Source organism: Hyla sarda, chromosome 7 (assembly GCF_029499605.1).
Source record: "Hyla sarda isolate aHylSar1 chromosome 7, aHylSar1.hap1, whole genome shotgun sequence".
NCBI classification, from domain to species: Eukaryota; Metazoa; Chordata; class Amphibia; order Anura; family Hylidae; genus Hyla; species Hyla sarda.
In genome coordinates, this window is record NC_079195.1 from 99,998,990 (window position 1) to 100,024,688 (window position 25,699).

Consider the following 25,699-nt stretch of genomic DNA (forward strand, 5'->3'; position numbering starts at 1 on the left):
GGCCATCGATGGCCGGGACCCGCCGCTAATACAGGACATCACTGATCGCGGTGATGCCCTGTATTAACCCTTCAGACGCGGCGATCAAAGCTGACCGCCGCGTCTGAAGCGAAAATAACACTAACCCGGCTGCTCAGTCGGGCTGTTCGGGACCGCCGCGGTGAAATCGCGGCGTCCCGAACAGCTTACAGGACACCGGGAGGGACCTTACCTGCCTCCTCGGTGTCTTCTCCGTGCCGGGATCCCCTGCGCTCTCCTTCAACATCATCACGTCGTCGCGCACGCTGTCATCCAATCGGAGCGGCATGATGACGGCGACGGAGAGCGTGGATCCCGGGGAAGAAGAAGTCCGGAGCGTCAGGGACGTGGCGACAGCGATGGAGCGACATCCAGGGCAGCAGTGACGGTCCGGAGCGGCGTGGACACGTGAGTATTACCTCCTATACCAGTGGTCTTCAACCTGCGGACCTCCAGATGTTGAAAAACTACAACTCCCAGCATGCCCGGACAGCCAACGGCTGTCCGGGCATGCTGGGAGTTGTAGTTTTGCAACATCTGGAGGTCCGCAGGTTGAAGACCACTGTTGGGTTCAGAATCTTTATTTTTTTAGATTTGGCACCTATAAATTGGGTGCGTCTTATACGCCGGTGCGTCCTATAGGGCAAAAAATACGGTAACTTGGGGGAGATTTATCAAAACCTGTGCAAAGGAAAAGTTGCCCAGTTGCCCATAGCAACCAATCAGATTGCTTCTTTCATTTTGCAGAGGCCTTGTTAAAAATGAAAGAAGTGATCTGATTGGTTGCTATGGGCAACTGGGCAAGTTTTCCTCTGGACAGGATTTGGAAAGACATAGGGGGAGATTTATCAAAACCTGTGCAAAGGAAAAGTTGCCCAGTTGCCCATAGCAACCAATCAGATCGCTTCTTTCATTTTGCAGAGGCCTTGTTAAAAATGAAAGAAGCGATCTGATTGGTTGCTATGGGCAACTGGGCAAGTTTTCCTCTGCACAGGTTTTGATAAATCTCCCCCTATGTCTTTCCAAATCCTGTCCAATCACCTGAATTTACCACAGGTGACTCCACTCAAGGTGTAGAAACATCTCGGAGATGGGAGGACTTCAGGACTAACTTTCAAGTATTATATCAAAGGGTTTGAATACTTGTGGATGTGACATATTAGTTTAATAATTTATAATGAATTATTAATTATTTTATAAATTATGTAGTATACCAATATGGGGTATCAAGTGCAGAATAATGGGGGATAAAATAGGTAATTTTATTTTAGCACAATGCTGCAACAAAATGTGAAAAAAGGGAAAGGGTATGAAAAATGTCAATAGTATTTTCCCGCTATTTTTCTTCACTGCTACACACTGATGCCAGCCATTGGAATCATCCTAGCAATACTAACTGACATGGGAAATTTTGCCGCACACCATACAGAAATACAAAATCTTATGTGGAATATGTGTAATTCAAAACTAATATTGCACTAAAATGAATTCTTGTTTGTTCTTGGTTTTTCAAGGTTTCAACAGTGATCACATTTATTCCTTCTTTTTAGGTTTTCCTTCTGTCAGTTTCCATTTGTCATATCCATTGCAGCAAAAAAAGTCATCATTCAGAGGGACTCGGAGCAACAGATGATCAGCATTGCACGGGTATGAACGTAATGTAATGAATACTGATCTGAGGAAGGGGGTGGCTCTCCCGAAACGCGTAATCTGTGTACTTCATTGTCCTCTTATGCTCTAATAAACCACTCTGGTGTTTTTTACCAATACCTCTGGTTGGCATCTACATTACTCTGGAACTAGCAGCGCCTCTGTAAGGGTCAAATTTTCCTTCTTCGCCTCCATGTAATGAATACGGGGGGATTCTGATGGTAAAACTTTAGTCTGCTGTATTTCTGCCAAGCCATTCTTGTTATGGACATATACAGTGGGGTGTCTAATAGGCACATTCTTGATTCCAGATCCCCATCTCTTCTTTTCTACTTCCAACATAATGAAAATCTGTATATCATGTACGTTTGTTTGTTGGAATCACCTGATAGGGCCATCTACTGAAATGTTCACAAGGTCATTGTATTGCACCCTATAAACAGACCCTGTGTTGCCATCTTTGAAGTGTCCCTGTCATTTAACAAAACTTTTGACACGTCTCTGGTACATTGGTTTTGATTGGCTGGGGCCATTAGAATGAGCCTGGAGATGGGCACCTTACTTGCCGCCTCGGTACGATCTTTGTCCGGTTGCAGGAGACAGGCTCCATAGACTTATAATAGAGTTGTTGTCCTACAACTGGACAGAGATTGTAGCAGGTAAAAGGGGGGGGGGGGGGCGGGGGGGAGTAACTTATGGTAAAAAGTAGAGTATGACTGTGATGAAGTTAGTGCTGCTGCAATATAAATCAGACAGGAGGTACACTACAGGGTGTCAGATATTGCTAAAGAAGCAGGAGGAGCACTGACCTCTCTGGCACTCTCTTGCACACTATTGTGAAATCTGGATATCGTGTTAAATGGACATAAACAATTTTTTTTTTTTTTTTTAGGCCTAGTTAATCTCTGATCCATTATCTGATTATCCTCTGCCTTTGTGTTTGATGATTTCTTATTTTATTTTTTTATTATTATTATTTTTTTCCCATTTCACTGGATTATTGAGAGATTGTATTTTAGTCAGGGCTCGAGTCCTGCAGGAACGCACAGGAACGGTGTCCCTTTGCTTTTTCCACAGGAGGAACGCCGTCCCTGTTACATTAGTCCTGCAGGACCGACCTCTGTTCTTACCCTCCCTCCGTCTCCTCCCCTGGCCCGGACTGCTAGATGCTGGAGATGTAGGACCTGTGATGATGTCACCATCACATGTTGGGGCGGAGCTTAGCTGTGGAGGAAATGAGAGATCATGGCTGAAGGACCTGTGTGATGCTGTGGAGGAGGCGGGGCTGAGCTGTAAGAGAGGTCACATGTCACCCCAGTAAGGTAATTACAAGGAAGGAGATTTGTTACAGTGTGTCACCCCAGTAGTAAGGAGAATACATGAGGAGGAGGTTTGTTACAGTGTGTCACCCCAGTAGTGAGGAGAATACATGAGGAGGAGGTTTGTTAGTGTGTCACCCCAGTAGTGAGATTATATGAGGAGGAGGTTTGTTACAGTGTGTCACCCCAGTAGTAAGGAGATTATATGAGGAGGAGGTTTGTTACAGTGTGTCACCCCAGTAGTAATGAGATTACATGAGGAGGAGGTTTGTTACAGTGAGTCACCCCAGTAGTAAGGAGATTATATGAGGAGTAGGTTTGTTACAGTGTGTCACACCAGTAGTAAGGAGATTACATGAGGAGGAGGTTTGTTACAGTGTGTCACCCCAGTAGTAAGGAGATTCCATGAGGAGGAGGTTTGTTACAGTGTGTCACCCCAGTAGTAAGGAGATTACATGAGGAGGAGGTTTGTTACAGTGTGTCACCCCAGTAGTAAAGAGATTACATGATGAGGAGGTTTGTTACAGTGTGTCACCCCAGTAGAAAGGAGATTACATGATGAGGAGGTTTGTTACAGTGTGTCACCCCAGTAGTAAGGAGATTATATGAGGAGGAGGTTTGTTACAGTGTGTCACCCCAGTAGTAAGGAGATTATATGAGGAGGTTTCTTACAGTGTGCTATCATGATGTTAGGGACATAAGGAGGTTTTTGTTACAGTGTGTTATCAGAATGATAACCCCTTAAGAACATTGGGGGAGATATATAAAGATCTGTGCAGAGCAAAAGTGTAGCAGTTGCCCATAGCAACCAATCAGATCGCTGCTTTAATTTTCAGAGGCCTTTTAAAAAAAATAGAAGCGATCTGATCGGTTCCTATGGGCAACTGGTCAACGTATCCTCTGCACAGGTTTTAATAAATCTCCCCCCATTGGATGTAAATATACATCTTGGTGCCCTGGTACTTAAAGGGGTACTCCTCCCCTAGGCATCTTATTCTCTATCCAAAGGATATGGGATAAGATGTCTGATAGCGGGGGTCCGGCCGCTGGGGACCCCCGCAATCGTGTCTGTGGCACCCCGCGGTCATCACTATACAGAGCAAACTCGCTCTGTGCGTAATGACTGGCGATACATGGGCCGGAGTATCGTGACTTCATGGCATCGTTCCTTGTGATGTCACAGCCCGTCCCCTTAATGCAAGTCTATGGGAGGGGGCGTGACGGCTGCCACGCCTTCTCCCATAGACTTGTATTGAGGGGGCAGAATGTGACGTCGCGACGGGGGTTGGGGGGGTTGTATTAGAAATCTTGGGTGAGTTCCCACACTTTTTTTTCCAGGACTTGACCCCTGATTTTAGTCATTCATGTATTATAATGGATTCCTGATAGTCATGATCCTTAAACATCTGTTTTTATTTCTCACCAGAACAGAGTGGTTGCCATGTTTCTGAATAAGCAGACTTTACAATGTGACATTCGGACTTTACAATGTGAATTCCACATTTAAAGGGGTATTCCGGCTTTATACATATTATCCCCTATCCAAAGGACAGGGGATAAGATTTATAATCGCAGGGGTCCCGTTGCTGGGACCCCCACGATCTTGGTGCATTCTGTGCCGGGCGCTGCCTCCGAGACCGAGCCATAACGTCATGGCCACGCCCCCTTCATTCATGTCTGTGGGAGGGGGTGTGACGGCCATCATGCCCCCTCCCATAGACATGAATGGAGGGGCGTTGCGTGCCTGTGATGTCACGTCTTGGAGGCAGCGCCTCAGAGGATGCACCGAGCGGCGGGACCCCTGCGATCATACATCTTATCCCCTGTCCTTTGGATAGGGGATAAGATGTATAAATCCAGAATACCCCTTTAAACTGACATGGTACACGTGCCCCTTCTGCTGCTTATTTTCTAACTCAACAGAGTTTTTGGCTGGACATACCCTTAAAAATGCCTTCTCTTTGCAGTATATGTGCAGGATTTGGTTCTCTGTGGGCCTGCTTTGTCTGTAGCTATTCATGGCATACATCCATAGGGATTACTATAAGATCATATATGTGATTGTGTAGCTACAGTCTCTGACCTCTGAAGATAATCAAAGACTTTATATTACAGAGCTGTCATGACTTTATCAACTCCATGACTAAATTAATCTAAAGTTATTAAAACCCTAGGACCATGTGATAGTTTACATGTGCTAAGATCATTAGAGATATCGCTGTTTATTCTTGGCTCTTCACCCGATACTTGTACATGCAACAGGCCATGAAGAATTGCATCATAATAATATATAGCCATAGTTCAAAGTTCTCTATTAACAAGTATAGGGTCAGATTAATGTATAATGTCACCAGAACATACCCTGTGACGCCATTGAAGAAAAATGTATACCCTATCAGCCCCATAAAAATATTATGCCTCAGCCTGATGTAAACTGCACAAAAGTTGTATAACTTTTGCACAGGCACCCACTTTTCACAAAAAGATTTAGACCAGAGTGTGAGATGCTGATTTTACATGAAAAAGTGCACCAATAGTCGTGCAAGTCACTAAGGGATTAACTGAAATAAAAGAGCACAAACGGATGCGCTCCGTAGTGTAACACCAAAGGTGAGTTGGTAACGCTAAGTGTGAATTGCGCTTACCACATGAAGTTGTACTCCAACCAAGTACAGCAATGGAACCGGGCGTATCATCAAAGGGTCTCTGCCGCTTCGTCCCGCTGAAATAGAATCACGATAAAAACAAGCAATCTCCAGGTAGCAGAGCGGGATCAATGGAAGCGCTGAGACCAGATAAGAAGTTAAAAGGATTTATTTCCCATAATGCAACGCGTTTCACGGTCACCCGCTTCCTCAGGCATGCCTGAGGAAGCGGGTGACCGTGAAACGTGTTGCATTATGGGAAATAAATCCTTTTAACTTCTTATCTGGTCTCAGCGCTTCCATTGATCCCGCTCTGCTACCTGGGGATTGCTTGTTTTTATCGTGATACTAAGGGATTAAGGGATATTCAGACGTTCAAAGGTTCTGTTTTTTAATTACAATGATTGAACCAAAGTCCGGAATGGATTTGCTTCCTTTATGTATGTCCTCCATCTATGATCTATTTCTGGCTTTTTATTCAATAACTGCAGTTCAAAACGTAAATGTGTGAATACATCCTAAATGCATCTAGTTTTAGTCCATGCTGAACAAAGAGTCGAAACTAGCAAAATCTTGGCAGAGCAGCGCCCTCCCTATTCATTCAAATAAGGGCATTGCTGCAAATCTGCCAGTACCAAATTCAGAAGCCTGGCGGAGGAAACGCTGTGAACAGAATTTATGTCTTCTCCTCCTCTTTGTTAATAATGCAATGCTGTTTGTTTTTTTTAGACGTTTTTGTTTTGTCTTAGGCACCCTTGACTTGAGCCCAAACTATATAGAGAGGAAATTACAGAAGAAAAAAAAAACTTTAGTTTGTTGTAACTGAAAAATTCCATCCCCTGAACCTGTCTTGGGCCTCACAAGACAAATATGATGTAAGATGTGGAGGCTTGCACAAGGCTGGCGATCAATTCCAGTGCACACATTAAAAATTTCACCTGTACATATGTAGGTTGACTCTATTTAAAACAGAGTTTCATCAGTAATGTCAATGTAAGCCCTGGTTGGGTCAAAGATGGTTTAGATAACTTGTTCAAACATTGATTCAATTCAAACATTACAAACTAAATATTTTTTTTTTTTTTTATCTGAAATCTGTGTTCATTCTAAATTGTTCTTGAACTCTTTCAGCAAAGTCTTGTGGATAAAGTTTCTCGGAGGCAGAAACCTGATATGAACATGTTGTTTCTTAATATCAAAGTCAGGAGGCTGCAACTGGTCAGCGATTCACTGGACGAGGTAATAAAGTGGTTCAAGTGATCTACCTGAAATTTGTGAAAGGCTCTAGTGTAGTGATGTTGCTCACTGGAACCAGAGGCTTCACTACTAGTATTCTCATGATCTGCCCCTCTGTCATATAGATTCCAAGAACTGAGTTAATAAAGGGGGCACCAAGGGGAGAGCAGTAACAAAGAGCATCACACTGCTGGCGTGTCCACTCATTACACAGACAGCCCATTTAAGTCAGCAGAACCTGCCAATGTCTCTGATTTCTGCTGGTTTTTCCCCATACTGACAATGTTTCAGCTGATAAATATTGAATTAGCCCCCTCCCCCCCATCCCACCCATTAAGAGAATGAGGGTGTCAAGTACTAGTGTCTTTTTTTGACTGTCCTCTATTTGGCTATTTTTTGGCAGTTCCATAGACTTTTAAGTAGCAATACTCGACTGCCACTTCATTCAAATTAGGAAACAATTATTGGTGTGGCTTCCAGTGGTTAGCCTGCCACCAGACACTTTTTTTCCTATAAAGTCAAAGAAAGAGAAGGTTTAACCAGCTCATCGCTTGTAGCAGTTCAGTCTCTGAGCGCCCGTTGTTTGAGTTGGAAGCAAGGATGAAGCAGAGCCGTCTCCTCGGTATATGATAAGCTAGGATAAACAGAGAGGGGTCCAGCTCCCAAATGAAAAAAGGTTAAAAGTCCAAACTTTAATAATCCATTTTAAAAACGCTCAAAGAAAAACACCCAGTGTGAATAAAAAAAACCTTACACCGACGCGTTTCGGACCATTAGGTCCTTAATCATGGCAAAGGAGGAAAATAAGTACAGACCCTATATACTCCATATAAAGATAATACAATATGGAAAGATAGCATCGTTCAGCAAAAGTAAACCAACACAATAATATTCAAAGCTATGTTCCAAAAAAGTTCTTGGCAACAAGAAAACAATCAAAGATCAGTAAAAATAAGACAAATGCTTACAGGAATTCAAGCCTTGTGGGTAACGTGAGTCCAGTCTTAATATCCAGAATGCTTCCCTTTTGAATACCGCATGAGGCCAATCACCTCCTCTTTGGGGACGAGGGACACGTTCTATTCCTGTGACCTGGATATATTGTGGGTCCCCCTATGTATTGCACATTACACCTTGTACACACTGACTGCTGAATAAACCAAGTGTGTGGTCTCACAGTTTATAAAATATTTTATACTGTAAATCTTGCCATTTGCAGGTGAGAAAAACTTCTTATTGTGTATCATGTACTTGCAGAGGTTGTATCTCGGTCGTAAACATCTAGTTACCCACTGTTCTCAGCCAGCATGCATTGCGATTATCATTTTTGAAATTGCTATTGGACAATCTCCCTTGTAGGGATTTACCTTTTTTAGCCACAATTCTAACAGCATTACCCAGAATCTTGCAGATGTCATCATTATCCTATAATACAGGTAAGTGTTTTTGTATAATATCCTTTTTCTGGGTGAAATGTGTACTATAAGGAGTAGAGAAGGTCACAGGATGGTTTGACCCTTGTATGTTGCAATTTTTTTCAATAATTTTTCGTGCCCTATCTGCATCTGAGCCGAGGTAGAGATCACAATTTTTACAATCTACAATGCCTTTTGCTCTGTTTAGGGTATTCACAATGTAACCTCTTTGCCTTAACCTCTTTTTTTATGTCATGGCATGATTCTCATACGCAGCGTCATCAGACGAGGCCCTCTTGGCTCTGACAAGTTCTCCTACCGGGAGATTGCATATGACATGTTTCGGATGGCAACTGGTGGCAGACAGTATGCTATTGACTGATGTTGGCTTTCTGTATAATTTTGTATGAATACAACCTTCTTTTTTTGTCTCCATGCAATGTAACATCTAAAAAAAATGTATGTATTCCCCACTCAGCCACCAGACCAAACTAGGAGGAGGTCATCCATATATCCTATATTAGATGCAAACAGTTTAATGGCAGAATACATATGACCCTCCTCCCAGTATGCTATGAACAAATTAGCCAGTGTAGGCGAGGACTTCACGCACATTGGGCAACCTGAGACCTGGATGTAAAAATAATTATCAAAACAAAAAGAATTGTGTTTTAGTAAAAAAAAATAATACTTCCAGAATATATTGGCATAGAGATTCATCATATCTGCTATATTTCCTGATGTGGTAGTCCACTGCTATAAGCGCTTCTACGTGCGGAATACAAGAGTGCAATGATACCACGTCGCAAGATATCCAAGCATAATCATCTCTCCATTCCATATCCCTCATAGGACTCAGCAGGGATTTCGTATCTTTAATATAGCCTATTGTTCGAACAGCCAGAGGTTGAAGTAGGGCATCAATCCATGAGCCCAGTCTTTCCAGCACTGCCCCTATGCCTGCTACGATAGGTCGTAGCGGAGGTGGAAAAACACTTTAATGTATTTTGGGCAGTGCATTGAAAACTGGGCACACTGGAAAAAAATTCCTGCTGCTGCTTAGAAATAATACCCAGACTGAAGTCTTCCACAAGCAATACATCAATTTTCCTTTTTATGTCAACTGGATCACCAGTAATACTTCTATACACTGATAGATCACCAAGCTTTTCAATAACCAGTTTCCTGTACAATGACCTATCGAGAACAACTACAGCCCCCCCTTTGTCGGCCTCCCGTATTATGATCCCCTTATTGTTTTCCAGCTCTTTCAAGGCAGATCTTTCTTTTTTGGATAGATTGTTCGTACTAACTGTAACAGGTTTTGATTCCGGGTTTTTCAGATCTTTCTCTACCCTGCTTTGGAAGATGTCCATTGAGCTAGTACGAGAGTTAACCGGATAAAAGCCAGGGTTAGACGTGAGGAATATGTTTTTAGTGTCCTTGATTTTATTTTCCATCAATATTGGTTGGCCTGAACATTGTAGATCAATCAAATCCAGCATCACCTTCTGTTCCTCAAATGTAACATGTAATGGTAAGTAACTTGAAACACCTGCAAATGGCAAGATTTACAGTATAAAATCTTTTATAAACTTTGAGACCACACACGTGGTTTATTCAGCAGTGTGTACAAGGTGTAATGTGCAATACATAGGCTGCACTTTCAGAAAATTGAAAAAGCGTTTCTATGCACATTTCCATGTGCAGGAAGGGGAAAATGGTGGTTCTCGTGCACTCTCAGGTTTGAGCAGACATATACTGTAGGTGCATGCAGGGAACCCACAATATATCCAGGTCACAATAATAGAACATGTCCCTTGTCCCCAAAGAGGAGGTGATTAGCCTCATGCGGTATTCAAAAGGGAGGCATTCTGGATATTAAAGGGGTACTCCAGTGAAAACCTTTTTTCTTTTAAATCAACTGGTGGCAGAAAGTTAAACATATTTGTAAATTACTTCTATTAAAAAATCTTAATCCTTACAGTACTTATTAGCTGCTGAATGCTACAGAGGAAATTCCTTTCTTTTTGGAATGCTCTCTGATGACATCACGAACACAGTGCTCTCTGCTGACATCTCTGTCCATTTTAGCAACCATGCATAGCAGGTGTATGCTAAGGGCAGCATGGTGGCTCAGTGGTTAGCACTGCTGTCTTGCAGTGCTGGGGTTCAAATCCCACTAAGGACAACAATAAATAAAGCGTTGTTATTATTATTATAATAACGTCAGCAGAGAGAACTGTGGTTGTGATGTCATCAGAGAGCATTCCAAAAAGAAAAGAATTTCCTCTGTAGTATTCAGCAACTAATAAGTACAGGAAGGATTAAGATCTATTAATAGAAGTAATTTACAAATATGTTTAACTTTCTGCCACCAGTTGATTTAAAAGAAAAAAGGTTTTCACCGGAGTACCCCTTTAAGACTGGACTCACGTTACCCACAAGGCTTGAATTTCCGTAATGATTTGTATTATTTTTACTGATCGTTGATTTGTTTTATTGTTGCCAAGAACTTTTTTGGAATATATCTTTGAATATTATTGTGTTGGTTTATTTTTGCTCAACTACGCTATCTTTCCATAGTGTATTATCATTATTACTATTTTTTCTGGTATTTGTCTTGAATTTGTTCATGCCACACAGTTTTCTATGCAGTAACATGCGGTAAAAGATGATATTATGTTTTTTGACAAGAATGGGTTAACTTACCTAGCTGCTGCAATCCCTTCCAGGAGGACAGACTCCAACTTCCAGGTGGTTTGTAGGAGGTTTCTGGCAAAGTAAAGGTCTTTACTTATTTTCCTCCTTTGCCATGATTAAGGACCTAATGGTCCGAAACGCATCGGCGTAAGGGGTATTTACTCACACTGGGTGTTTTTCTTTGAGTGTTTTTAAAATGGATAATAAGTTTGGACTGTTAACCTTTTTTTATTTGGGAGCTGGACACCTCTCTGTTTATCCTGACTTTTTGCCTATCCTTTGACGGGTCATCAGCGGTCATGGGAAAACCCCTTCAATGTCTACAGATTTAAAGGGATTATCTGAACCAAGAGCCCGACAAAAAAAAATTTCAGGGGTTGAAACCCATCCCAAGCAGCCTGTTGTGCCCGTTCCTCTGTGATGTCACATCAGGGGGACAGGATTTCCAGAACTCATACTGTGCACGAGAGTGAGGCTGCAATGTAGTGGGCTTGCTTGGATGTTGACATAGACCTAAGCCAGGCCTGCTGCTTTGATGAAACACAGCTACGCCATGTCCCAAAATAGGGGAATGTGGGGAGGCAGCAGTGATGTGATGGAATCTATTTTTGCAGAACTACACTTCTGGCGCTAGTGATTGACAACGGTATCTCAGAAACCTCACGGAAGCCATAATAAAGTTCATTTGAGCACTTATATAATGTACTGTGGTTAAAACATTTTCAGAAACTCCATTAAAGGGCATTTAGAGCGGATAAAATTAAGCCTTACAAAAAGTGCTGACGAAATAAATAATTTTAAAATAAATTAAAGTGAATTCCATTCATAGGTATGTGTAACACTGTGTTACGTTAGGAGCCAGTTAGGAGAAGAAGCAGAGGAGAGCTAGTTCTGCTATATGGACTTCTCTTTTATTATAGTATATGCAGGATAGAACAAAAACTAAGTACTAGAGATGGGCCTCTAACATTTCAGACAATTATGGCCTGTCCAATGGATCCAAATACTCTTTTAAAGGGAATCTGTCAGCTTTGTGTCATGCTCAAGTGTCAAGGAGACGTTGCTGAGCCTCAGCATGCACGCTTTCTCTGTCCTCCTTCCCCGCTCTGCATTATTAGTCTACAGGTCTTGGCTTCCAGTACTCAGCCCTGTACCTCAGTCAGTCAAAGCAGGTAGGGATGGAGAAGGGAGGAGATGTGCATGCTGAGATTCGGCAACGCCCTCTTGACACTTGAGCTCTGAGCATGACACAGAGCTGGCAGATTCCTTTCAATGTGTGTTAAATGTCTTTCTAGTCTCAGTTGAGCACTAGATTGCTGATCTGCTTGGTTAAGGGCAAAAAGCCTGCAGTTGTAACATTATTTGAGCCATACTCTTGTAGTCTTTTGAAAGTTTGGTAGTCCCTGAAGTAATATTGAATTACTAGCAGGAGATAGTTTAAACAAACTCTGATTGATAGTGTGCCAGCTCTCAATATCAACATGTACGGTTTATCTTATTAGACAGACATGCACCTTTGGGTCAAAGTCAGAGTTTCATTGAGCAGGACATTTTTATCTCTCTTACTCTAGCTACATTTTGGCAGTCATTTTATCCTGATGAAATACCCTTTGTTTTCATTAAACTTCCTATGAACGTGTAAACTCCATTAAATCTTCTATTTCTACAGCTTTCACGAAAGCGGGCAGACCTGAAGAAAAAGTTAAAGGTTACTTTTGTTGGTGAAGCTGGCCTTGACTTGGGTGGTCTGACAAAAGAGTGGTTTCTTCTACTCATCAGACAAATTTTTCATCCTGACTATGGTAAGCCTGCTCGAGTACTACACAAAACCTTAAGAGGGGTACTCCGCTGCTTAGCCTTTGGATCAAACTGTTCCGAACACTGGAGCCAGCGCCGGGAGCCCCCTCCCATAGACTTGCATTGAGGGGGTGGGGTGTGATGTCATGAGGGGTTGGGGCTATATCGTCACGAGCTCCCGGCTCCAGCGTTTGGAACAGTTTGTTCCAAACGATGAGCAGCAGAGTACCCCTTTAAGTACTAAAGAGTGAGTAGTGGACTTGTTTATCCAGGATCATATAGTAAGATATACTTGTATCTATCTTTTGACACATAAGTACAACCGTAGTGGTCCGAAGACAAACAGAAGAACCAGTGTTAGAAAACGCTACAGATGCAGTAAAGAAATATGGAGAGTGCCCTCCACCAAATACACCAATACCACTTACCTAAAGTGGAAAGGAAGTACCAGGAGACCCACAAATTTTGATCCCTTACCTTTCACTCCCCTGGTTACTTTTTAATATCAACCGTCCGTACATCAAATTCCAGCAGCTGCTCAATCCCATGAATACATTGGTCTAAAAGGATGTCTGGCTCAAGAGGCAAATCTCACAGGGAGGGATAAGAAAGTACAGTTTTTCATTTTTTTCATTTTTTTTCATAGCCCAGTCTGTTCTTACCTTTATTTGCCACTTAACATAAGAATTTTTTATTCCCAGAGTTTAATAAATCTGGGATTATAGACATTGAGTAATTGGGTTTTAGGAGCCCATTCTCGTGTTGTATTAGCCTTAAAAATAGTTGTTTTTGGGTCAATTCCTCATCAGCTGTTGTTTCAAAGAGCAATGGTGTACAGGCTCTGTAATACAGTATGGGCACTTTTATGGGAATACATCTCACACAAAACATTGCATCCCTTCTTCAACAGTCATTGCTTAGTGAATTCTAGAAAAGCTAGTTTGCTACTTTTGAGGTATTAATTTTTTATTTTTGATCTTGTTATATTTAGTGTTTTCAGACCGATGTATTGTCTCTATGTATTTATCATGAATATGTATTTTTCCAGGTATGTTTACATATCATAAAGACTCGAACTTTCACTGGTTTAGCACTTTTAAGTGTGACAACTATTCAGAATTTCGTCTGGTTGGAACTGTATCCTTGCGTTGGAAAAAATTACGGTATATGGTCTATCTATACCCAGTATGGGCAAACTAATGCATTTTCCATAGGACATATAAAGATTTTTGTTTTCGATACCAGACAAAGAAAAGTCATATTTAAATAAAATTTTGGATGCAGTTCTGTTGATTTGCTGTTATGGCTGCTTAAGAACCTCTTACATTATGATAACTATATTTTCTAACAGGGTACTGGGGATGATCTTTTCAAAGGGGTTTTCATCTTATACATACATAAAACAGTGTTAAGATCTATATAACTTGTGTTTATACTTAACATATAAAGTTGATGGGGCTGGCGGTCTATAACAGCATCACTCTAGATATCCGCTTTCCACCTTGCTGCTACAAGAAGCTATTAAGTCCTCCGATAGTACCTTGTGACCAGAACATACCTGTTGGCATTGCCTCCATCACGCTGGATGACCTGTATCAGATCATGCCAGTAAGTACAATTTGGATTTCTTGTATGCTATTAAATGTTTTATGTACTCCTTATTAATATTGCAAAGCCATACTCAAAACCTTTTCAAACTCAGAGTCCAGGAAGCAAAGATCTGTGCTTCTGTGTGTAGGGACCTTGCACTGAAGGGCTGCTTTAGCTAATCCTTTGCCTAATGATTTTATATGGAGGAAACAATGTGGTCACATGCAAGTGTCCTCTTCAGATAACAAATATGTGGCTCTGAAGGGTGAAGAACTTATTATAAGGCTGCCATATTGCCTGAGATGTTTTTAACAGCATTTTGAGAGATTCTTTACAGAAAGCCAAATGGACTTAGAAACAGTAGGGAACCTATTAACTTGTATGAGAGAGTTTTCGAGGTATGCATTGTAACCTGTGTAGAGGTTATTGTGCAAGGAGGAGGAGGAGGAGAGGTGAGCTGTGATGGCCATCACCCATTGTGGATGGCTGGATCACATCTTATCTATTGGTGTCATCTTTCACTGTAATCCTGTTTGTGATAAGGAGGACAATATTGGGAAATGATCTGTACAGAACAGGAAGTCTCAGCTTATTATTAGGCCAAGTGCCCAGAATGAAAACAAAAATGTATTTTATTAAATAGATGGAAAAATTAGAAATAAACATCACCCAAATTATGTTTAACAAAGTTTAATGTTAACAATAGTTGAATTTTTGAAGACACAGTCCCTTTAAAGGGGTACTCCGCTGCCCCGGCATTGGAACATTTTGTTCCGAACGCTTGGGGCGGGGGTTGTGATGTCACGCCAACGCCCCTCTGATGTCACATCACGCCCCCTCAATGCAAGTCTATGGGAGGGGGTGTCAACACGCCCCCTCCCATAGACTTGCATTCAGGGGGTGTGGCGTGACATCACGAGGGGTGTGGCCATGATGTCACAACCCCCGCAGCCCGCACCCAGCATTCTAAAAGAATGCAGGGTGCTGCACAGAGTTGGCGGGGGTCCCAGTTGCGGGACCCCCGCAATCAGACATCTTTTCCCCTATCCTTTGGATAGGGGATAAGATGTCTAGGGGCGGAGTACCCCTTTAAGCTTTTTTGGTGACACTGAGAGAACGAAGAGAGTATCTTGGATTTCAGGGTTGTGGATTTAAAGTGTGATTTAAGGGGTGGGTAGGGATATGTAAAGGTAATACAGTATGTCATAAAGATCGACCGGCAATTGGTTGTAAATCACCATGGTAAGCCTCATCTATCCATACATAAGAATGTAGTGCAACGTAGATGTCCATGTTACTCCTGGAGGCCTATTAATGCACATTATGGCTTCTATGATTTCTAATTTTTATGGTCATCATGTTCATTTATAACTAACTTGTGAAATATCAGTTACATCAACATTGAATTTTTAATTACTGTGTTTAGGAACTAGCACATGGATTGAATGAACTACTAACATATGAAGGCAATGTGGAAGAGGATTTCTATTCAACATTCCAGGTCTGTGTCAAGGATGTTCCGGTTTCATTTGAAAATTCCTATATCTGACTGTATTCTTCATACAGTATAATGCAGTTAATCAGTTCACAAAAGAACGAGTAACATATGTATAATGTCACCCGCTTCTATTGAGCCTTTTGGCTGTAGTATTATTATTTTATGTTTTACAAGCAATAAGTAATTCAAGAAAATAAACAGTCAGGACTTGTTTACACAAAAAGCGTATGGGAATAGAGGGATATATTCTGGTTGCCATGTTTGGATTTAGGAATGCAAAGCATAATTTTTGCCCTAGTATGGAGAAATTGCCATTCTTCCTCACGAGGATTGTTAAAACAACAAGAAGAAAAAAACCTGGTCTCAAAAAGCAGGAGGTGCTCAACCCCAAATGCGGTAGTGCATTTATACTGGGGGAGCAGATCCTGCGCTTGTGGTCTGTTGATAAGAGCAATCGCCAGCACAAAATGCATACAATGGAGGATGCCTGCAGGAGACTACAAGTGCCACAATGGTATCCTACACCAGATGAAAGGTGTGGATGTGTAACATATAGAGTAATACATAAATATAGGTGCACTACTGTGGTAGATGTACACAATGACATTGGCTAACCATCAAACTGATGTTAAAATTGAGACATTAGCCAGTGTATCCTTATATGAAGGACATACCTGAGCCCACACACCAATGCCAAGGTTTCTCAAGTGGCACGGGACCTACCACTAAACCTACCTGTGCCGTATGGGCAAAACCAGAGGCCAGTGGGCAATTATGGCAGCATTAGGTCCAACTCACAGCCCAGCCTCCTCCCAGTTACCTCCAGTGTGGCTGGGCACACATACAATGGGAGGAGGGAAGCAGACTATAAGCCCCACCCAAGTTGGCTAATGTGTTGCCGGCCTCACAAGTGGACCTTAAAGCGCAACTGACATTAAATTAAAGAAATTATACCCCCCAGACTAATACCATGATAGTATAGATGATGATATGTGTAATGCAGCTGTACTTTTGGCTGCTGTTTATCACTCTTTATCAGCAGGAAAATAGTTTTATTGAGCGGTCAGCAACAGTCGGATAGGCGTGGCTGGGGATCGCAATGCCCCACCTCTGCCACGCCTATCCCCTGTAAGTGAGCACAGGACCACTGTTTGAGTGACACACAGGTCCCCATCCCCCGATGTGCGGGCCGGCGGGACTCCACTGAGCCTATACATATAACGTGCACCTTTATGTTATATGAAATACAGTGCCCGTACTCCTCTTCTTTCTTCTCATGGTGCCGGAGACGCGCTGCTTCTGCTTTCACTACAGGCAGTGAGCTCGCTCCCGTTGTCTGCCACCAGCTCAGTGCGCCTGTGCAGTGCTAGAGGCAGGGAGCGAGCTCTTTACCTCTAGTGAAAGCAGAAGCAGCGCGTCTCCAGCACCATGAGAAGAAAGGAGTACGGGCACTGTATATCATATATCATAAAGGTGCACATTATATGTATAGGCTCAGTGGAGTCCCGCCGGCCCACACATCATGGACATCGGGGGTGGGGACCTGTGTGTCAATCATACAGTGGTCCCAGTGCACACTTACAGGGGATAGGCATGGCGGAGGTGGGGCATTGCGATCCCCAGCCACGCCTATCCGACTGTTGCTGACCGCACGATAAAACTATTTTCCTGCTGATAAAGAGTGATAAACAGCAGCCAAAAGTACAGCTGCATTACACATATCATCATCTATACTATCATGGTATTAGTTTGGGGGGTATAATTTCCATCACAGGTGCGCTTTAATGCTGCCTAGAAAGTGATCAAGGCGCATTAAATGTGGAGTTTATATACCTCTAAATATAGGATTTAAACAAGAAAAAGAAAAAAAGTGGTCTCAACCCCAAATGCAGCTGTACATTTATACTGGGGGAACAGATCCTGAGCTTGTGGTCCATTGCTAAGGGCGATCCCCAGCATCTAAATGCATACAATGGGGGATGCCTGCAGGCGACCACAAGTGCCACAATGACATCCTACACCAGATGAAAGGTGTGAATGTTTAACATATAGAATAATACATAAATTTAGGTGCACTGTGTATTCTCATGAGGATTGTTTGCCTTCCTTTAAATCAACAGAGTGGGTTGTAGGCTGAACTTGATAAACTATGTAACTTATATATGATTTCGAATTTTCAGGTGTTTCAAGAGGAATTTGGTGTCATTAAATCATATAATCTAAAACCTGGTGGTGATAAAATCCCAGTCACCAATCAGAACAGGAAAGGTAACTTATGTAAAATATAAGACTCTGATCTGTAAGGATCCTTTAGAACATTCATATTTATAATAACGGATGTGTTTCTCCTTTCAGAATATGTCCAACTGTATGTAGACTTCCTTCTTAATAAATCTATTTACAAGCAGTTCTCAGCGTTCTACTATGGGTTTCACAGTGTCTGCTCATCTAATGCACTGATGGTAAGACTAATGTTCTTTATGGTATTATTTTCTCCAAATACAATATTGAAACTGTGTTAACAGATAGATATTTTGGTTAGTATTTTTAGCCAAAACCAGGAGTGGGTCCAAAAAAGGTGTAAATCTTTTGCCTTTATAATTTTCTCTGTGTTTTTTCCACTCCTGGTTCTGGCTAGAAATACTGATCAAATTATTGTGCATGAAACCAGACTTAGAATAACTGGACACAGGATCCACAGCCGTGTATAATGCAATAGTTCAATTACCCAATACCACACCTATGAGGACATACGGTATGTAGATTGCAAGGGGTCTTGTTCCCTTTCTATGAGCCAGAGCAGAGAGCGGTGACAACTCTGGTGATCCAGGCCTGGCACTTTTTTACATTTATTGGATATTTATGTGAATCCATGAAAGGGGTAATCTGCCCCATGACATCTTATACCCTATACAAAGGAGCGTCCGGACCCCCGCGATCTCGGCTGCAGCACCCCAGACATCCAGCGCACAGAGAGAATTTCACTCCGTGCCAGATGACTGGTGATGCGGGGCGGAGACTCGTGACTTCACGGTCACGTCCCCTCGTGATGTCACGGCCATGCCCCCTCAATGCAAGTCTATGGGAGGGGGCGTGACGGCCATCATGCCCCCACCCATAGACTTGCATTGAGGGGGCATGGTCGTGACACCATGAGCCTCTGGCACTGCAACAACGCTCTAAATGAACACTGGGTGCAGCAGGGAGATCATGGGGGTCCCCAGCGGCGGGACCCCCCGGTATCAGACATCTTATCCCCTATCCTTTGGATAGGGAATAAGATGTCTAGGGGCAGAGTACCCCTTTAAACTGCTGCAGATGTATGTTGGGATGATAGTTTAGCTGTATAAAGGGGGTTTTATGAGCACCAATCAAATGATCACCTGGGTGACATTAGGGGAGCGATTGTCTTCATGAGACACAACCCATTTCATTCTCTGTGCATAACTGAATATAGTCAAAAGTAGGGACCGACCGATTATCAGTTTGGCCGATATCTTCGGACGATATTCACGGTTTTTTACATTATCGGTATCTGCAATTAGAGAAGTGGGTGGCGGCGGCGGCGGTCTCTGGCCCCACAAAAGCCGCTTCAGTTCATAGATTTAAAGTGCCCGCTTTAAATCATTGATCTGCAGTGGCTTCTGCGGGGCCGGAGGGGTTGGGGGAGGGGAAATAGCCGATAATTTATACCGTAATATCGGTATAAGTTATCGGCTATCGGCCTCAAAGTTCACATATTATCGGTATTGGCTCTAAAAAATCAATATCGGTCGATCCCTAGTCAAGAGTACCACATATGCAAAAAAAAAAACATAAGGGGTTGTTCCTGAATATCCTTTGGGGAGATTTAAAAAACTTGTAGAAAGGAAAAGTGGAGGAGTTGCCCATGACAACCTATCAAGTTGCAGCATTCATTTTCTGTAGGACCTCTGAAAAATGAAAGGTGGAGTTTGTTTACTAGGAGTAACTCCTTCTTTGTGTTGCACCAGTTTTGATAAATGTCCCTCATGGTCTCTTCTAAACAAATGTATGTATTAGACAAGTAATCTGTTACAGACTATTACTGTAGTAAAAAGAATCACAACTGTACCATAAATCAATTTCTAGGCTACATTCATTGCTGATTTGAATGCATATCTGTGGATTTATGTAGAAACTTAGATCTTATTTCAGTTGACAAGGGCTTTTTTTCTTACCGTTGTTCAAGTTACTTCGCCCAGAAGAAGTAGAGATTCTTGTCTGTGGTAGTCCTGAATTAGACATGCACGCCCTCCAGAAAAACACACATTACGACGGCTACCAAAAGACTGATCTTACTATCAGGTAAGAGGAGGAAATTTGTTAACAATTAGTGGTATAAATGAATGCACCAATAGTGTTTGCTGGGTGGGTCATCAAGGTGTTCTCCCCGTGTTTTCTGGGTGTCCGTCACGCAATCCAGTTACCTCCCACACACCATACTATACTGAAAAGTCCATTTAGAATATAGATTGTGAGCCCCGAAAATGGAGCAACCGATCTTGTTACTAATTTAATTTTCGATGGGCAAATGAGAGCTGAAATCTGCGGAATTCTCTACTTATTCTCATTTCTTGCTCATTGTGAAACATTTCTCTGAAAAACAAGACATGACTTCTTCAGTGACATTCAATTAGGGCTGGGCGGTATGACCAAATGTGTGTATCACAGTATTTTTTAAACTTTTGGCGGTTCCACGGTATATAACGGTATTTCCTACCCCTCCCCAATATTAATTATCAGCCCACATCCCCATCGGGGTAAATACTCACATATCACCCGCAAGCGCTGCCCTCGTCGTCCTGATTGTTGCGGCCGCCGGCGCTGGCACTCTCTCTATACTGTACGGTATCCCTATGCCCGGGCTGCAAAAGGTAAACAAAAGAAACTTTAACGCACCTACATTGGCCTTACGCTGGGGACGGGAACGTCGGAGAGCGGTCAGCCTATCACCGGCCGCAGCGATGTTCCGCCTCGGCCGGTGATAGGCTGAGCCCACTGTCACGTAAGAAGCCGGCCCCAGGAAACAAGTTAGGCTGGTACCAACGGGAGGTGAGTTAAAGTTTATTTTGTTTATTTTTTGCAGCCCGGGCATAGGGATACCGCACAGTATAGAGCAGTGGTCTCCAACCTGCGTACCTCCAGATGTTGCAAAACTACAACTCCCGGCATGCCCGGACAGCCGTTGGCTGTCCGGGCATGCTGGGAGTTATAGTTTTGCAACATCTGGAGGTACGCAGGTTGGAGACCACTGGTATAGAGTTTCAGCACCGGCGGCTGCAATAAACAGGATGAGGAGGGCAGCGCATGTGGGTGACATGTGAGTAGTACCCTGATGGGGACAGCGCTGGGCTAATAATTAATTGGGGAAGCAGAACAGCGCTCGCGGGTCACATATGATTGGTTCCCCGATGTGAGGACAGCACAATGCTGGGCTGATTCATTCATTCCCGAGGAGGAGGGACCAAACTGGTATTGCGGTATGGGTTAAAATTCATATCGTGCAGCACAAAAATGTCGGTATCCGATATGAACCGGTATACCGCCCAGCCCTACATTCAATGATATCCAAAGTGGCTGGAGAACTGATCTACCTTATTTATTTATAAAGAGGCCTGTAAAAATGTTAGACCTTATAATTTAGCTGCTGATAGTACTTTGTTTTTTCTACCTTATCATAAGGCCGTATATGTATCATGTGCAAGATCTACACACCCTGTATTTGGATTAGGTTGTAGAGCAAAGCATTGATTTTGCCAAAATATCTACTCCTGTTTGGTAAATACTCACTATAAAAAATAAAGGGAGTCAGCTTCACTTGTTAGTTTTAGTGGTAAGAGTCCAAGCTTCAGTAACACATTTTGTTGGAAGGGTGGGTTCACATGAGCAAAACCCTACACTGATGCCTTCTCTAAACTTCAGGACTTTAGGCAGCCTTGGGGGTGCTACCCCTGAAGCCCCCGTTGACTTCAATGGGAGCTTCAGAGCATAAACTGAGCAGAGAAGAGGTGAGATGTCACTTATTTTTTTGCATGGTTCCCCACATCCCATAGAAATCAATAAGAGCAGGTTTTTGACAGTGACAGTGCATGACAAAAAAAACTCATGGATTTTGTCATTTTGGAGGAGGGGACAGTTTATCCACTTGTAGGCTCTTCTCATTCACACTTCCTAATCATATTCCATTTGTCAAAAGTGGTTGTGCTGATAATAAATATCTGAAATAAGAAAATTAGTGTAGATCACTCCGTAAAAACTGGATCCATGGTTACTGACTGTACTTGTACTCAACAGGCTGAGTGATGGAGCAGTCTTAAATTAATAGAGAGAAGACTGACATCATCCTAGAGGACTAACAGCTTTCTGTTATTTAAGTGCTGTGCGGAGTTTATACATTTCTAATATACCTTGGGAATCATAACTACTAATATGTAACTTAACACTAAGGTAAAACTGAATTCATTTTATAATAATTTATTTTGCAGGTATTTGTGGGATGTTGTTCTCAGTTTCCCTCTTGACTTTCAAAAGAAGTTTCTGCATTTTGCTACAGGAAGTGATAGAGTGCCGGTTGGCGGGATGGGGGATTTGAATTTCAAGATATCAAAGAATGAAACCTCAACTAATTGGTAAGAATGGAACCTACTCATCTGCATCAGTGTTTTCTTTCATAGTAACACCATTTTGTCATCCAAATCCCATTTGTTTTTTGTACAATTATTAGTTATTTTCTTTATTTCTTTATTTTTCACAAACAATCCCTTTACAGTACTGTTCTGTAGTACTGTAAAGTCATCCAGGCCTCGTCAGAACATTTCTTAAAGGGAAAGGTTTTTTTGTTTTTTTTTTAGGCTGCCATAATAAAAAAAAAAATAATAATATATATATATATATATATATATGAATATGCAAATCAGCTCATTACATCACCTTTTCAGGCGATGTTCCCTGGTATCAGCTTAGCTCCAGTTACGGAATATAAAAAGCTAATCGGGATTAATGCCAAGCCAGAACTCTCTCTCTCCAGAAGGAAAGAGCACCCATCTGCAGACAGCTGTTTCGGGGTACTTGCCCCTCGTCAGTACAGAGCAGGGTAATCTGGCTTGGCTGAGATAAGGGGCCTTAGACCAACTAAACGGGATGAGTATTTAACTCAGGGAGAGTTCACCACTCCTGGTGTGACGGAGCATTCAAGGGCCACTAAGCACTCCGCAGTCAGTCACACCAGGAGTGGTGAACTCTCCCTGAGTTAAATACTCATCCCGTTTATATATATATATATGCTAAGGCTTCTCCATAGCCTCCGGTATTGATGTTCTTTTGTCTGCCATGCTCCACTAGTGCTGGGCCCAATACATCAGAGTGCCCCTCATTTACTGGCTGAGACAGCGAGTAAAAAAAAAAATTATAAATACTTTCATGTAGTTGCCACTGCCATATACATATTTCCCTTTTGGATAAATCCACATGCTGCAAATTTTACTATTATTTGTGATAGATTTCACCACATTCTGTGTATAGGAATGAGATCCACAATGAATTTGCAACAAAATCCACAGGTAACACATGCGTTTTTTTTTTGCATATCTGTGACAGATCTGCATGAAAAAATGTTGATGCTTCAGGGTATGGTCACATGTAGCGCATCTGCAGCGTATTTGACGCAGACATTGCGGCCGCTCTCTGCCTAACTCAGGGAGCAGGGGGAACGACCAGGATGTCTGTGAGTACACTGCGCATGCGCACGGCGACTAGCAGATTTCTGTGTGTCTGCTCGCAGATTGCGGCTACGAGCAGACAAAGCAGAATGCATGGGCACAGCAGGAGGCACACTCTAGGGATGGTCAATAGCGCATCTGCATAGTCAAATTCGCTGCGGATGCGCTACTTGTGACCCTACCTTCAAAAGTATAATTGATCCAAGCACAAGCTGTAAATACTGCCTTATCCGGTGCGTCAAGAAAAGGCATAAGAACATCACAGGAGCACAGCTCGGAAGACCTGACAGCTGCAGCACAAGAGGAGCGAGGGATGTAGTCTTTTCTCATTCAGCTCCATTGGGGGACACAGGAACCGTGGGTATATCTTGCTGCCACTAGGAGGCTGACACTAGGCATACAAAAAAAAGAAGTCGGCCCCTCCCGGCAGGGTATACCCCACCTCCTGCCTTAGAGACACTCATTTTTAGCTTAGTGTCATAATAGGCAACACAGGCCTGGATTGCTCCAGGTCTGGTCTTTTATTATTTTCTAGTGATAGTGTTTAGAATTTTTCGTCTTTTTTATTTTTCTAGGTAGGGGCGATAGGAACATGGCGCTGCCTGTTTCCCCGCATGCGACTGAAGGGCACGGTTCCATGGAGTATGGTCCGTTAACCCTTCCTCGCCACCGGCCAGCACCAGGTCTGTACCTTGGGTCCGGGTCACCTATTGCCTCTGCTCGCCCCGCTTACTGAAGCCTGGCATGATGCAGCAGGCTTTGTCAGGTGAAGAGCGGACAGAACTTCTTGGAGGTAAGTATACCGCCATATTCAGGTGAGTTCCCTACACCCTTTCCCCCCCTCCCCCCCTTACTAGGACTCCCTCAAGGGTTACAAGGGGGTGACTTTAATCAGTTTGGAAGGGGGACCTGGAATTTGGGGACACTGGCTGCAACCTTTACTGTGGGCTGCAGCCCCCACACATAGTGGGGCAGCTGCCAGCCCTCCGGACAACCTCTGCTGCAGTCTGTTTAATTATCCGGCAGCCGTCCCTGCACTGGAGTCGGCTGCCGGCTCCTAGTTTAGGGCGGCGCGCTCTGGTCCCGGCCGAGGGCCGTTCCGCCATGGGTAGCCTTTGCAGTCTGTTTAGGCAGCCGTCCCAACGGGGGGGAGACTGCTGTGAACTTCCCTGTCTGGGTGGTATTCAGCTGGGAGCCAGGCGCTTCTTCACTGCTAGCCTGGTCCTGGCCGCGTGTAGCTCCGCCCAGCGGGCGGTATCGCACATTATCCCTGACAGCCGTCTCCGCTAAGGGAGATGGCTGCCGGCTTACAGTTATCAGGGCGGTTTTCAACCGGGAACCAGGCCACCACTTTAGGCAGCGGCTTTGGCCTGGTCCCGACCCAGTGTAGCTCCGCCCACTTCGCGCTCTCTGAGCGCCCAATCAGTTCGGCGCCGGCACTGGAAAGGCTGGTACGGCCTATCAGGTGGCAGCGCGGGCTCCCCAGGCTGCCTCAGCCTCTCCCATGCTAGCGCGCGAACTGTACTCCTCCCCTCAAGTCACGTGACTCAGGAAGCCCAGTATCTTCCTGTTCCAGCACCGTTCTTCAAACGCTGCTGCACGCTGGTCCTGTGGGTCTTACATCCCTGTTCCAGCCAGCTGTCCTGTGTTCAGAAGGTGTAGGGACGTCATCCAGGAACCTGGGTGAGATAATTCCATTCTTCTGTTACTAATTGGCTGCGCTTGGCAATGTCTACCCCCAGCTTTGAACCTTCCCTCAGACAGGCGGCCCCTGCTTTAATCACGTACTATGCTTGTACCAGGTGTAAGGCTAAATTTTCGGGGGGTTCGGCTGTACCCACTTGTCCTGCCTGCTCTTCCTCACGCCCTTCTACTCCTGCCCTAGATGCTCCTTCAGGGTCTGTGGCCCCTGAACCGACCCCGGTTTGGGTGTCTTCCCTCTCCCAGACTATTTCAGACCTGACGCAGGCTTCCAAGGAGGTGGCTACAGCCTTAAGGCAGTCTTCCCTTCGTCCCCCTCGGGAAGCTCGTTCGGCGTCTTCGGACCGTCGACGTTCCCATGGACGTCCATGGGTTGCTTTTCCAAACT

General features: G+C 43.5%; 1 protein-coding gene across 3 annotated transcripts in view; it reads left to right on the plus strand.

Annotated features, from left to right (window-relative positions):
- Positions 1-25,699, plus strand: part of HECTD2 (HECT domain E3 ubiquitin protein ligase 2) — a 132,432-nt gene that overhangs the window by 94,656 nt on the left and 12,077 nt on the right. For all 3 annotated transcript variants that reach the window (XM_056530213.1, XM_056530215.1, XM_056530214.1), the window contains exons 11-20: positions 1,569-1,665; positions 6,764-6,871; positions 12,656-12,788; positions 13,832-13,920; positions 14,233-14,391; positions 15,800-15,874; positions 18,052-18,139; positions 18,227-18,333; positions 20,082-20,197; positions 22,378-22,521. In XM_056530213.1, the coding sequence (XP_056386188.1) occupies positions 1,569-1,665; positions 6,764-6,871; positions 12,656-12,788; positions 13,832-13,920; positions 14,233-14,391; positions 15,800-15,874; positions 18,052-18,139; positions 18,227-18,333; positions 20,082-20,197; positions 22,378-22,521 (1,116 nt within the window). The remainder of the gene's footprint in view (positions 1-1,568; positions 1,666-6,763; positions 6,872-12,655; positions 12,789-13,831; positions 13,921-14,232; positions 14,392-15,799; positions 15,875-18,051; positions 18,140-18,226; positions 18,334-20,081; positions 20,198-22,377; positions 22,522-25,699) is intronic.